The sequence below is a fragment of the Echeneis naucrates genome, chromosome 14 (genome assembly GCF_900963305.1).
Source record: "Echeneis naucrates chromosome 14, fEcheNa1.1, whole genome shotgun sequence".
In the NCBI taxonomy this organism is placed as follows: domain Eukaryota; kingdom Metazoa; phylum Chordata; class Actinopteri; order Carangiformes; family Echeneidae; genus Echeneis; species Echeneis naucrates.
In genome coordinates this window covers 6,558,570-6,572,944 of record NC_042524.1, presented here as the reverse complement: position 1 = coordinate 6,572,944, position 14,375 = coordinate 6,558,570, and the positions used below count along the sequence as shown (strand labels likewise).

Below are 14,375 nucleotides of genomic sequence, written 5' to 3'. Positions count from 1 at the left end.
GAGATATGATGTGAAGTGGAACTCTCAGTCTTAAGTTGGGATCATATTGATTAAATAATGAATGTAACTACTTCTGACGGTGACAGATTTTTATAATGACACTGAAAAAGATCGTTGTATTTTTGACAAACAGTAAGTAACATTAAACCTGATGTGCTGAAGGTGGATTATATTGAAATCACTTCAGGACAAGTACAATTTACAGTAAATCTTCAGATCTTATGTGGTGAATACAAAATTGCATTACAGAATTTGATGAAATGTATTAAAATGATCCAGTTCCACTCCATAAACTCTGCAGCAGAACCGGCAATTAAACCTCTGCAGCCTGGTGGAGAAAAAGCTTTCCCCTCTCTGACTATTTTCTCTTGCATAAAGGTTGCAGAAAAAAGCCTGAATGTCATCAGGAGCAGCAGATGTTAGACAGAAAGTAAACCGTTACTCAGCTTCAGCTCTGATCTGCCCTGTAACACATTGATTAAATCAGACAAGCAGAGGCATGTTTCCTGTTTAGGATGCACTGACAGCATATGCAGCATGCAGCTGACAGGTAGACAGCCAATTAAAAAGCCATATAAAACACACAGTATTTTGTGAAATTGACTAACCTTGTCTCTTATAGATTGGGGGTTTCCTGTAAATGTTGCTTTCTTCAGAAGCTGACAGAACCGGGAGAAAAAGAGAGTTAGCGGATCAAAAACTAAAGGAGAAGAAGGGAGGAAAAGAGAGAGAGAGAGAGGAGAGGACTCTGGCTTTCCTGGACAATCTTGTCCCACCAAATTAGTTGTACACATCTATGGTTTCCTTAACCATCGAGCTGACAGCACATGTAATAAACTGCTATCGTGGAGGCGGTGCCATGCATCCAGAAACCTGACCGACATGCAGAAAGACTGATTAATACCGCCTCAACAAGCTTATTACAGGAAAGAGCAGCAGATGGCACAGGAATAAAGGACAGGAAAGAGCAGTTTGAGGTGGAGAGAGGGCTGGATGGAGATGAAAAGGAAAAAGTGGGGAAGAGGGAAAAGCCTAGAAAGGAGTGGAGCACAAAACTTCAGCTTCATTCAGTTTTGATCGCAACACATCAGATAAAATGAAAACATTTTGTTATGACTTGTAAGAGCATATGAAGCAAGTCATATAAAAAAAAAAAAAAAAAAAAGGTGTAGCAGAGCAGGCCACCAGTGCTACAAAGTTGGAGGTTTGTCTCCCAGCAGGCCAACCACGCTAAATCTGTACACACTCTTGATACTGTAAGGCTCTCTGGATAAAAGCATCCACCAAACACATTTTGCTCGGTGCTGAAAAGCATGAGGGGAGTGCTGTCACAGGGCTGGCAGGGAAAAACAGCCAGGAAAGAACGGGAGAGCGGGGACATGCAGTGAGAGAATGATGGAGGAAAACCAAATGCATGGCTTGCAGAGAAAAGTAAAGACAGTGAGCAGCAGTGATTTGAGGGGTTGATATAGTTTTAAATAAAACAAACCAGCATCATTCGTTATGTTGAAGGGGCTTATATGTTCCAGGTCAGTAAGAAACATTATACTGCACTGCACAGACTCGCTGCTGCAGGACACTGAATCGCGCTTTTGTGTTTTTCTTTTTTTTTTTTGTGTTTTTCTTGTTTTTCTTTCTCGCTGCCATGTGGAGCTGCTAAGCATATTTTCACAGTTAATGTTGGTGACAATGTGAACAGTGACAATAAAGGATTCTATTCTATTCTGAAGAGAGGAGGATTTCTTTAACAATCAGTCTGAAATATTTCTCAATTATTCTCATAGTCAGTGAATCTCTCAGTGATCATACTTATGGTACAGGATATATAATACATATGTAAATATTCAGTTCAAAGGCGATAAATGCCATAAAAGCAACTAAACCTCACAATTAATAGACTGGAATCAGCAAAAGTCTCGGTATCTAAAGAAAGACTGTTAATTAATGATCAGTGTGAGGGACTCAAATCGCCACAATCAGGCTGACGGTTCACTGAGGTTGTGCGTGGTGTCAGAATCTCATGTGGCTCTGGGGTCATGATGTGGGTTCGGGTGTCAGTGAGGCATGATATCAAACCATAACAACAACTGGGAATGGGGAAGATGATTAATGATGGCAGTGAGTTGGAGTCCTAGCTGCGTCTATGATGGCCACATACAAGGTGCACTGTCGGTGAATATCCGCAAGGTGAGACGGGTTCTTTTGGACGTGGGGAAACTCAGGTTAGTATCGGGGTTACGGATTGGTGGCCTACCTGGCACATGGAAATGCTTGGGGGCTTGGAGGTTGGTGGTGGTGGGTGTAGCACACCTGGGCTCTGGCTGACTGTAATAGGGTGAACTCCTGCCACTCTCACTGCCTGCAGCCAGCGCAGCCGATCACAGTGAGAGAAACCAAAGCATGAGGCACAAAACGTCCCGAATACAAAGTCAGATAGGCTAAGAACAGAGACACCGACTCATGAGAGCTGATCAACTACATGTGTGGATGTTTGGGGCCTCCAAATGGGACGCAGCACCCTGCCGCACCCACACACAGTGCTAGTGCATCTTCACGGCCTCCTATTTTCTACATATGTGCTGAAAGTGTGACTGTGTGTCTGGTTGAGTGGGCGAAATACCAGGGAGATAATATTGCAGCGGGGAACCTCCGTGGCGACTGTGTGCCGGGGAGTCAGTGAAGGCTGAGCTGGAACGCCTTGTTCTCATCTCAACGCCGTCCAAAACATCCTGGAGAGAAGGACAGAGAGAGGCTGAGTCAGTCTAATGCATTTTCATTTACTAAATGCAGTTCATTAGACTACAGGGCTTCTTCCAAAACACAATTTTAATCACCTCCGGCAGAACAGTTTAATATTCCACACACACACACACACACACACACACACACACACACACACACACACACACACACACACACACACACACACACACACACACACACACACACACACACACACACACACACACACACACACACGATATGTTTTAACCAGTTTTGAGGAAGGGCCAACAAACTATTTTCAAAGACCCACCCGGTTTATTTTGAATGTTACAGAATTTAATTATTTCGGACACTTTTTCGAAATAAACTAATTCACTTTCTGTTGAAGAGTTTCATTGAAAGATCAATATCACACTAATGCCTGTTTCTTTATCATAAAGCTTTCACCAGCAGGAAGCTTGCAGTCGTTTAGTAGAGTCACAACAAACACTAGAATCCAGCATCTCTGAAGATCATAAGTTAACATGTTATGTTTCTCTCAAAAGTAGAAATGACGAGTTAAATATATTCTGACCAAAGCAGGTAATTAAATATTCCTTTATCCATTTTTAGACTTTTTTCCTGGCATCAGTAGAAATTGATTTCTATGAAAATCAGCTAGCACAGATTTAAAACTTTGTTTAAGGATACAGCAGACAAACTTAGTCACTTGGATTATTTTTGTCAGGGGAGCTGTTGGCTTCCTATGACTGAGGCTGCTCAAAGACGAATGGCAGCGACTGAAAACTGTGTTTCATGTGAGTCTGTCTCAGCTCGGTTTTGCTGCTGATCCTTGTTACACAAACACGACCTATCACAGTCAACGTTACTATTTTAAAAAGTAAAATGTAAAGGAGGTAAAGAGTGTGGAGTACTTACATGAGAATATGGTGATAATGAGCCCAATGACTAAATAAGAAGTAGAATAAAAAAGTATTTTTACTTCATTCTTTATTATAAGTCAGTTGTGTCATATTCATTTTCATCTGATTTTATAAGGCTTCAGAGTGACCTTGTACTGTTACTGTGGTAACGATTGAGTATTTTTGAATATATGTGTGTACCTGTCCACAACTGTATCGCTCAAGAGTGTCGTCTGAGAGGTGCGTGTGCGCGTGGTCGGCCTGATAAGGGATAATATCAGGCTGCTGGATGTCATATATGGCTTTGACTCTGGGCAAAGCTGCCAGCTGTTTGTAGTCCAAAACATCTCCATCAGCCTTAGACTGAGAGGGGGGCACAAGAGAAAGCATGAGAGAGGTTACGTGTTGGACATGCAGACACGTACAATGAAAGTCCTTTGAGGACAATGTAAATGTAGCTTAAAACCAATTTCCACAAAGTCGTGTCTGTGAAAAAGATGAACTGGTGATGGTACAGTTTACAGAGTTAAAATGAAATATATTTCTTTGTAACTGAGTCAAAACTGGCTTTAGGCTGCAGACAAAAACAATCGGGTAGTGAGACAGACAGAGACAGACAGAAATGAAGGTCTGCTCAGGGACAGATAGCAAAAACAGAATTCAAGCCTCTGTCTTTGTCAGTTATAACTGAATGACGGCTGTGGCAGTGACAGACGACGGGTGTCGTTACCAAGGCGAAGGCAGCCACTCACACAGATAAGCCGGTGTGGAGATCCAAGCAGAGGAGAAGAGCCTGGGGGAGAAATGGACGCCGTCTCAGAGGCACGTCTCAGCTGTTGGGACAAACGTAAGAGTTGGAGGAAGTCTGCAGTCAGAGGCCAGAAACAGCAGCTGGTTCGGACTAAAATGGTGCTTTTAATGTAAAAATGACACATCAGACTGTAGTGAGTTGTTTTTTGTTTTGTTTTTTTTTTTCCAAATGATCACAAACTTAAATAACTAATTGTCATATAATAAATATCACAAAACAGAAGAATGCCATTCATTTCTGCAGTCTGACTGTCCAACTGTCATGACACAGCTTAACATCATACTGTTACTGCGCCTTCATTAAATGTTCGTTTATCAGGCAGTTTTTCAAATAATAACTATTTCTGTCTTCTCTTGGGGACACTTTGGCTGTTTTCTTGACTGACCTTGGCTTTAGTTAAGCTCCTGTAAGACTGAGAGGAAGAAGAGGGTAAATGCACCTTCTTCCTCTGGCCTCATGTGACAAATCCTCAGCATATTATTTGGATATTCACGACAACACTTGCTGGCAGGCAGCTGCCAAAGTGCTGCCCCTATAAATGTTTGAAATGAAGTGCTTTTTGGAAAATTGATGTTTGTGAGTCTCAGCCAAATAAAAGAAACTCTTGCATGTGTACATGTGGTATTATAAAGCATATAATCCTATCAAAAGCACTTTATTTGTCAGGGGCGGGATGAAAAGGAGAAACTTTTCTTTTCTTTTTTAAAACACCTGGAAGAAAGCTCCTCAGTTAGTTCATGTAATGTTGCGTGCAAACCAAGAATGAGAAGGAAGAGGAGCACATGACAGAAACAGGGACAGGCTGCATGTATTTTAGGATCACTCACCCTAAGCTTCCTCTCCAGCCGAGCTGCCTCTTTACACATGGGGTGCCAAACCTCTGAACCTACACACGCACGCACGCACACACACACACACACACAGGCAGACAAAAATTTTTTGCTTTGTTGACTTTGTTTATGTGCGTGGGCAACAGCTATACAGTTTTATGGGATCCCATGAAGAGTAGATCAGCCTTTCTCAAGTGCATCAACATCAATCAACAAAAGACACACACACACACACACACACACACACACAGGAGGCAGGGCGTTAGCTGTGTGGAGGCGGCATGTCTGGTCTGAGGACACAGGATGCAAGTCTTCTAGTCTCCCCACACAGATAAACAAAGAAGAAGATGGAGACAAAGGGAATATTCAGCCATGCAGCAGCGAGGCTCTCAGTCTGTGCTTCAGTCCAGACTGAAATATCTGAGCAGCTCCAGGAAGGATAGCAGTGAAGTTCTGTTCAGACATTTTGATCAACCCCTAATTTTTCAAGTGGTGTCAAAACTGAGAATGAAAGCTACTTTTTTTTGTACCAAAATGAAAAATCAAGCCTAATTCCTCACGTAAGAAAGAGAAAGAGACAGAGTATATGTTCCTGCAGTGAAAGTACAAAATCACACATTTACTTTCCTTTGCTTGCTGTATTATTGTTTTTTGATCGTTTTATATATATTTTTTTTTATTGCAGTAGTGCACATTTATAGCTTAGAGATAAACAGATCTATTTGCTTTGCTTAAATGTTTGCTAAAATTGGCTGAATAGAAGCAAATTTAACAAGAGCAAGAGAGGTGAAAAGGGGAAAGAGGAGGAAGACAGAACTGAGAAATGGCCCGAAGGAAAGTCAATGAGAAAGAGAGGAGGAGGAAACTATGGCGCAGAAGACAGAAGGGATGAATGAAGGCTATTACTGCAGATCTTATTCATAACAATAAACCAATAATGTCAGGATGTTATATGCATGTGGATCTGATAGTGGTAATGACTTTAATATATCCGCTCTGAACATACACACTCTCACACAGATACACACTCGCTGACTCTGTATCATTCTGTCCGGCCTCGGGGCAACGCAGGCAAACCGAATGGGCTCAGTTAGCTGATCATGGCTCTAATGTACAACCACTATCCACGCCATATATCTGAACTGAACACGCACACGCACGCAGACAAAAAGAAGTTGGATCCACATACACAATAACCACACGCGCACACTCACACCAGCACACAAAATCAATACTGTAGACAGAAACCATGCGTGGTGATTCAGAGCACCCCCATTCTGCCCACGCTCCTCAACTTTTCTGCACAGATCTATGGCCTTGGACTTCGGATCTTTTATCTCTGGGATGAGGAGAATCTAAATGGAGTGGAGGAAAAGAAGCTCCATCCAAAACACAGAGCTGAAATCAGTTCTGAGAAAATTAGCTGACTGAAATTTGACTCAACATAATCCTTCAAATGCTGCGAGTCTTTTTTCCTACAGAAGAGAAGTCGAAACATGCTTCATTTTAGAAGTTCAGTTTTTCTCTCTGTCTTATATTTATGCAAAATGAGGTACATCAATTGACCAAACATCTGCTCTTATCTTGACCAGTGGTATTAAAAAAAAAAGAGGATGAAGGGAGCCAGTGTACTGACATCTGTGCTTCTGCTATTTGAAATTCTAATGCTATATAATATAAAGCAGCAGATATTTAAATAACCTCAGGTGTTTACTTTTGCTGAATCATGCTGCCATGAGAAATGCTGGTGTTACCGCTCAGCTACTGTATGGCTGCTGCTCTTTTTGATTCCAAATCAGTTTTTAATGACAGTAAGAAAAGAGGGAACGGTGAATAAAGACCAAAGTTGAACAGTTTCGGCTTTTTAAGTTATGTATTCAGTAAGATGTGTATTTTATTCTGCTCCGAAAAAATGTACTCTGTCACCTATAGTCAGAAATATATGATGGGTAAAAGCTTCAAACCAAATAAATGCTCTTCTTCGATCAACATTTCCATTTTTATATCATCTATTATGTATTCAAACGACGAGATAATGTTTTCCTTGAAAGGGTTGATCACATGTAAAACAGCCCTTAAATCAAGATTTTTTTCTATATATGCTGGTTAGAGCTGCTAAACCGGAAGTTTAACTTGGAGTTAAGCATCAAAAGGATACAGGAGATTAATCACAAATGGCAGAAATTTGTAGCTGAACTGTTAATTAAAAATATCCTTCCTTTACACCTGAAGTGATATTTACACCAGTTACACCGATCTAGTAACTGCCACTCCGACCTCCAACACATGCACACACATGCACACACATGCACACACATGCACACCACTTCTTATTCCAGACATGCATCATGAGATTGATTGCAAGGGTGTGTGTTGGGTGTGTGCGCACATGTGTAGTAATTGAGTGTCTCTCAAGAGGGTGATTGTTCAGCCCTCTTCCATTTCTGAAGTCTTCAAAAGGAGGGGATGTAACCTTGGGGCAGTTTGCTGGAACCAACCACCCCCCCCCAAACACACACACACACACACACCTGGTTTCACATGTAGACACACATATGTGCAAAAATGCATTCAACCAGATGCCGTATTTACAGGCACACAATGGAACACACATGCAGGCTTCAAGTACAATATGCAAATGCTTTGGTTTAGTGACGGCTGTGAGCGAGGCAGCAGAATGTCAATGAGATGAAGCAGGAGGGGCCAACCTGTGTGGCGACTCTGGGACAGTGTGTGTGTCGGCCACACGTGATGGGACAGTAAGTCTGGGCTCGAGTTATCTGTGTTAAACAAAATGTCCTTTTATAAACTGCGCATGTGGTTTGTGGTCTAATTTGAATCTTTTCTTCCATCCCTCCATCAAGCCAGCAGTTTGGATTTATTTTCAGGTGTGGCCTATACAGTATCACCGTATCTATCCTAATTTGCATGAGCGTCATGTTGTTAAAGGAAGTAAAGCTTATTTTTCCTTGTACTTATCAGACATGGTAATATTATATCTCTGCTAAACATACCATATCTAAACTAAAGTGTGGTCAGGATTAAGGCCATAACAGTCATGGCTGGATAATTCAGTTTCACTGCTAATTGACGACATGATATGAAACAGGATGTAATAACAGCACTCACTAAAACACCCGTAAACTGTTGTCTTCATTTTTATGTGACCATCATTCAACAGCACTGAACCTCAATGAATTCATTTGGTTTTAAAAAAAAAAAAAAAGCGAAATAGATGTTTATGAATTCAATTCGTGGGATATTGAAAAATGCATGTTTACCAGTGTGTTCATGTCAGCCTGAGTTCTTTAACTTTAACCTTGCAGCGGTTATCCATTTTCATTCAGAGCAAGAATAATGGACACATGGGCAGAAGTGAACGGTTAAGATTGACTCAAACCTGCATGTGTATCAAGAGTACATCAAATGTGTATGTGTATTTGTGTGTGTCTTTGTGCCACTGAGTGTAGTAATGAGCGCTACATGTGAGATCAATAACCTATATAGCTGTACGCTGTTAAAAGCAGCTATTTATCAGGTGGCTGTACCCTACTTCTGTCTAACTCGCCCCCTCTCTTTGTCTCTTTCCCTCTCTGTCACACACACACACACACACTCTCTTACGCAGATGCAGAGGAAACACTCAGGCCATCTGGATACTGAGAGGGAACAGCTAATTCAATAGATGCTACAAGTCTATTTTTATGCCCGTTAGTCGTCCAACAGCAGAAATCTTCGCGTGACCACAAAACTCTTCTCACTCGGTTTCAAATATAGTGTTTGTATTTATATACACACTTCTCTGCTCTGTTTGCTTACCTGTGAGATACATCTCCTCCCCTTCCAGGAACATCATGTGACAGCGGGCACACCTGGCACAGGTGGGGTGGTAGTGCTTCCCCCCAGCCTGGTTGATAGAGAGAGCAAAAAAGAAAAGAATAAAATAAATATGGCAGAGCGCAGATGACACAAATGAAGAAACAAGAACAGAGGGACAGTAGCAAAGAGGAATGAGGAGAGGCGTGATATGAAAGGAAGAAGAGAGGAGATGAGAGTGTCGCTTTGTTTCTTTTCCAAAGCTGCTTGCCAACAGCCAACGTTTCAGTCATTCTTTTATTTATTTAGTTATTTTTTTTTGGTAGCTTTTTATAGACACACAGATTCTTGCATAGATAAACCCACAACTTTTTTTCTCTCTTGCTCGAAACTGTCTTTAGCACAGACCCTCAAACACACAGGTAACATAAACATATGAATACAGGCACTCACTTCAAGTACTCTGCCGCTGATGTACCTGTTACAGCCCTCACACCTGATCCCAAACTGAGTGTGGTAGTCCGTCTCACAGTAAGGTATCCCATCCCTGTCGGTGAGAGAGGCAGAGAGAGATGGCTTAAATTTACCTCCTGGCCTAATACAGCTGCTCCACCATCATTTATCCTGGATTCTGTTGTTTCAACTGGAAATTATAACAGATTTACAAGAAACAAACACTGAAGGTGTATATTTGTTGATTAAAACAATGACTGAATAATTATTCTAACACCTGTTTACCATCATTATTATGTAGCTTCAGATGTAACACCCTACATATGAGCTGCAATTTTAATGAAATAGCTTTTTGAGAAAGAGGGCAAAGATGTCTCAGGGAAGTCTGAAAAATAAACAGAAACTGTACAGTTGGGGATCAAACCACCTACTTGCTGATATACTCTCCTGTGAGCGCACAACCGCATGTTCGACATTTAAAACAACTGACATGCCACTGTCGCTCCAGAGCCAGCAGAGACTGACCCTGTTTGATCTCCTCACCACATCCGGCACAGTCTGGAGGAGAGGAAGAGGACAGGATGAGAGGAGGAGAGGAGGAGAGGAAGAGGACAGGAGGAGAGGAGAGGAGGAAAGGAGAGGAGGAGAGGATGAGAGGAGGGGAGGAGGGGAGGAGAGGAAGAGGAAGAGAGAAGGATGAGAGGAGGAGAGGAGGACAGGATGAGAGGAGGAGAGAAGAGGACAGGAGGAGAGGAGAGGAGGTGGAGAGGAGGAAAGGAGAGGAGGAGAGGATGAGAGGAGGGGAGGAGGGGAGGAGAGGAAGAGGAGGAGGGGAAAAGGAAGAGAGAAGGATGAGAGGAGGAGAGAAGAGGACAGGAGGAGAGGAGAGGAGGAAAGGAGAGGAGGAGAGGATGAGAGGAGGGGAGGAGGGGAGGAGAGGAAGAGGACAGGAGGAGAGGAGAGGAGGAAAGGAGAGGAGGAGAGGATGAGAGGAGGGGAGGAGGGGAGGAGAGGAAGAGGAAGAGAGAAGGATGAGAGGAGGAGAGGAGGACAGGATGAGAGGAGGAGAGAAGAGGACAGGAGGAGAGGAGAGGAGGTGGAGAGGAGGAAAGGAGAGGAGGAGAGGATGAGAGGAGGGGAGGAGGGGAGGAGAGGAAGAGGAGGAGGGGAAAAGGAAGAGAGAAGGATGAGAGGAGGAGAGAAGAGGACAGGAGGAGAGGAGAGGAGGTGGAGAGGAGGAAAGGAGAGAAGGAGAGGAGGAGAGGAAGAGGACAGGAGGAGAGGAGAGGAAAAGGAGAGGAGGAGAGTAGTAGAAAAGAGGAATAGAGGAAAGGAGAGGACAAGGAAAGGAAAGAAGATGAGAGGGAGAGGAGGAAACGCAGTGATGAGAAACACACAATTAAGATAAGAGCAGCTTCACCATTTTTCTATTCATCATCCTCCCTCTCTGTCCTTCCCTCTCTGCTCTGCCAACCTTTCATCACTCCTGTTGTCCTTCTCCTCACTTCATCATCCCTCTCTCCTGTTGTGATCATCACACTGTCCTCGGCAGATGGAGCTACAAGAACCAGGCCACAAGACTACCTGGAGCAGCAGGCCACTGTGTGTGTGTGTGTGTGTGTGTGTGTGTGTGTGTGTGTGTGTGTGTGTGTGGTGTGTGTGGTTGTGTGTGTGTGTGTGTGTGTGTGTGTGTGTGTGTGTGTGTGTGTGTGTGTGTGTGAGACATGGCGAGGGGGCTGTGTTTTGCAGCATTCAGCAGGTGGAGGGTACAACTCTTGTGCTTTTTCACCTGTAAGGGGAACAACTTCCATACTGGATGAATCACAAAGCAGTGAGTCAGTCGGTTACAACTTTAAAGATAAGGTTTTCCGACCACAAATCAAGGTACGGATTTTCCCATTTAGCAGGATTTGCCAGATATACTGTGACTGTCACCCTGAGCTCCACTGAGGCCCAAAATGAATAAAAGAGGTGAAAATAGTGGATTAGGTATTCCTCTTTTGTTCACATTTGATAAAGACTGCAGCAAGAAGCCTTAAAAAGTGAAGCTATAACGATTGAAATATTTCTACAAATGGGCAAACTAAAGCACAAAAAGGGAAAGAATGAGTGACAGATGGACAAATACTCAGCAGGTTCGTGTCATTGGTTCCAGTGACAATAAGGAAAACTAGAATTGACTAGGGTTTCTTTCGTTAAGCTGTTCCACATAGCTGTTAAATAAAGACGGTGTGGAAAACTCAAACTAAAAGCCAACACTTGAGATTATTTTGTCTCACATGTGGTCCCGTCTGTTTCTGGAGAAAAAATGATTTATACTGAGTGTATAGTGCCCAGAACTGTTCGAATGTGTACTTCCATAAAATATCAAGCACACACTAACGACATACAAAGATTGTAGTGCAATAATAAGCAAGGTTGTTAACCACCCTGACATTCTTTCTGTGGCCTGAAATCTAAAAGCAGAAACACTGAAACTAATATAACTGATTTAAGGTTGATTTTCTCTGAATAATTACACAGATCATGGATTATTCATAAGGCATGGAACAACGCAGGAACAGAAAATATGTTCAGTGTAACTAGGATACAGTTTGTGTGTGTGTGTGCGTGTGAGACAAACACCGAAGAGTGTGTCAGTGTGTGTGCATTTTCTTACAGCTTGGTCCATGGACCTTGACGGGCTTGTCGGTGTTCAGAGAGTGTGAGCACTGCTGACACACACATTTCTTCCCACAGAAGGTCACCCTGTCGCCGATTGGGAACGGACTCCTGACCACACACACACACACAGACACAGACACACACCAAGACATTTCAGGAAAGTCATAAAGTCATGCAGATATAGTGGTGTATAAATTCACTTTCTGTACTATTTTATTTTGTCTCCTTTGTGCATTTAGAGTTAGTGACAGCGCAGTGTGGTAACATCCTGATGTCAGAGTCCTGTGCTTTGGATGTCTTCCAGCCAGCTGACCGCTGCCCTCAAACCTTCATGCTGTACAGTGACATTGCACTTTATTCTCCAGGAAAAAAAACAAAAAAAACAAACCCTCCCCACTGAAATATCAAATACTACGGTTACAGTGATGGATGACAGATAATGCCCAGCTGAGGACCGTTCCTTTATTATCAGAAAGTTTGTTGTGAGAACCGAGTCAACATTATACCAAAGTAATTTTCTGAGATACAATTTTATTGCAATGTGCTGACTCAGCCGTGTTCAAGATAAATAAGCTTCATTCGCAATCTTAATGCAACGTGTTCTCATTAGGAGAGTGGGGACAGAAACACACATGCGCACAAACTGCCCTTCACATCTGGACCCTGCTGTTCACCACTCACACTTATACTGTCCACCTTTACCACACACACACACACACACACACACACACAGTAATATCTATCAGCTTTAACTGAACTCAAATGGAGGCCAAACTAAATGTATCTGACATCTGTCGTCATCCGAGGTCGGCTGCTAAAAGTAACTCAGGCTGAACACGTCCAGTAACACCAACCAGGGCAAACTGTATTTCCTGAGGAGGCTGTGATCACTTCACATCTGTAGGAAACAGCTGTGGATGTCCTGTCAGTCAGTGATTGCTAGAGTCCCGTTTTGTGCTGTGGTTTGCTGGGGGGGGGGGGGGGGGGGGGGGGCACATCAAAGATGGACTCCTCTAGGCTGGACAAGCTGATCAGGCATGCTTTCTCTGTTGCTGGCATGCAGCTGGACTCTCTGGTGACAGTGGCAGAAAAAAGGATGCTGAATAAGCTGCTGGCTATTTTGGACAATGCCCCCCCCCCCCCACGTCAACTGTCATCAGGAACCAGCGACAGGTTGCTCAAGAACTCTTTGTCCCATTTGCCATCAAACTGTATAACTCTAGAGACGTGGGGGTGGGATAGGTGGCACAGGTCCAAAACGGCTGCTACTCTGCTACTTTAATACTGACACACTGCTGCTGCTGCTGCCAGCGCTTTTATTTATTCATCTATAGGCACAGTGCCTTTAATCTATATTGTGTTTTTAATCTGGTGTTTTAACCAGTCATGCGCCAGTTCATGCTTGAAAAGAACGAGCTCAAAGTTCAGTGCATGCAGATAAAAATAAAGTAGTTCACACTCATAGTTCTTTTTTTTTTATTTTAACTAATCTAACACTCCCCCCCCCCCACCCATATAACCTCCTTCTACCAATCCATCCCCAGCCGTAAAATATTTCCACTCCACTAATCCACTAACTTTAATGACTCATTGTGATAATATGTAGATAGATAGAGCAGAAAAAACAAGGTGCAATTATTGTATACTGTATGTAGAATGGAAATTTTATTTAGTGTTGTATTGTTTCTTAGCCTGAATCCCCCTGAGGGACTCATTAACTAACTAACTAACCAACCAACCAACCCTGGAGGTATGCACATAATGATTTATGTTAAGGTAGCTAACAGCCAACACAGACAAAGCTAATCTTCCACATGAAGTTTTTAACTTTCAAAACATCTGCTCTCCAGCTTCCTCCTCCTCTCTTACACACTGTAGGTAACATTGCTGGTCCGAGCTGCGGAGTTGAATTAATGGGAAGTTGGCACCGAAGGGCACCTGCAGTCTGCTGCCTCTGCTGATAGCAGCTACAATTTCCATCACTCCTTTTCTAAACGCGTCTCCTCACAGCTGCTTGAGGAATACCAAATAACTAAATAGAGTTGCCTTCAACTAGTGAGATAACAATTCCAGTTCATTTTAAATCACAAGCCCAAAATCCGCACTGTTATATCACAAACCGGGTAAATTCAGGACATTATAAATACGTATTATTTTACTTAACCGACTTCATTT

The 14,375-nt window shown here is 42.8% G+C and overlaps 1 protein-coding gene across 1 annotated transcript in view; it reads right to left on the bottom strand.

Annotated features, from left to right (window-relative positions):
• The window catches only part of LOC115054059 (actin-binding LIM protein 3-like), a 36,686-nt gene that overhangs the window by 9,376 nt on the left and 12,935 nt on the right, over positions 1-14,375 (bottom strand). Inside the window, exons 4-14 of the mRNA XM_029519063.1 lie at positions 12,196-12,308; positions 9,968-10,094; positions 9,537-9,630; positions 9,087-9,174; positions 5,265-5,323; positions 4,379-4,459; positions 3,828-3,989; positions 3,643-3,672; positions 2,621-2,729; positions 2,255-2,359; positions 609-659 (exon numbers count right to left, since the gene is read on the bottom strand). Coding sequence (XP_029374923.1) covers positions 609-659; positions 2,255-2,359; positions 2,621-2,729; positions 3,643-3,672; positions 3,828-3,989; positions 4,379-4,459; positions 5,265-5,323; positions 9,087-9,174; positions 9,537-9,630; positions 9,968-10,094; positions 12,196-12,308 — 1,019 coding nt within the window. The remainder of the gene's footprint in view (positions 1-608; positions 660-2,254; positions 2,360-2,620; positions 2,730-3,642; positions 3,673-3,827; positions 3,990-4,378; positions 4,460-5,264; positions 5,324-9,086; positions 9,175-9,536; positions 9,631-9,967; positions 10,095-12,195; positions 12,309-14,375) is intronic.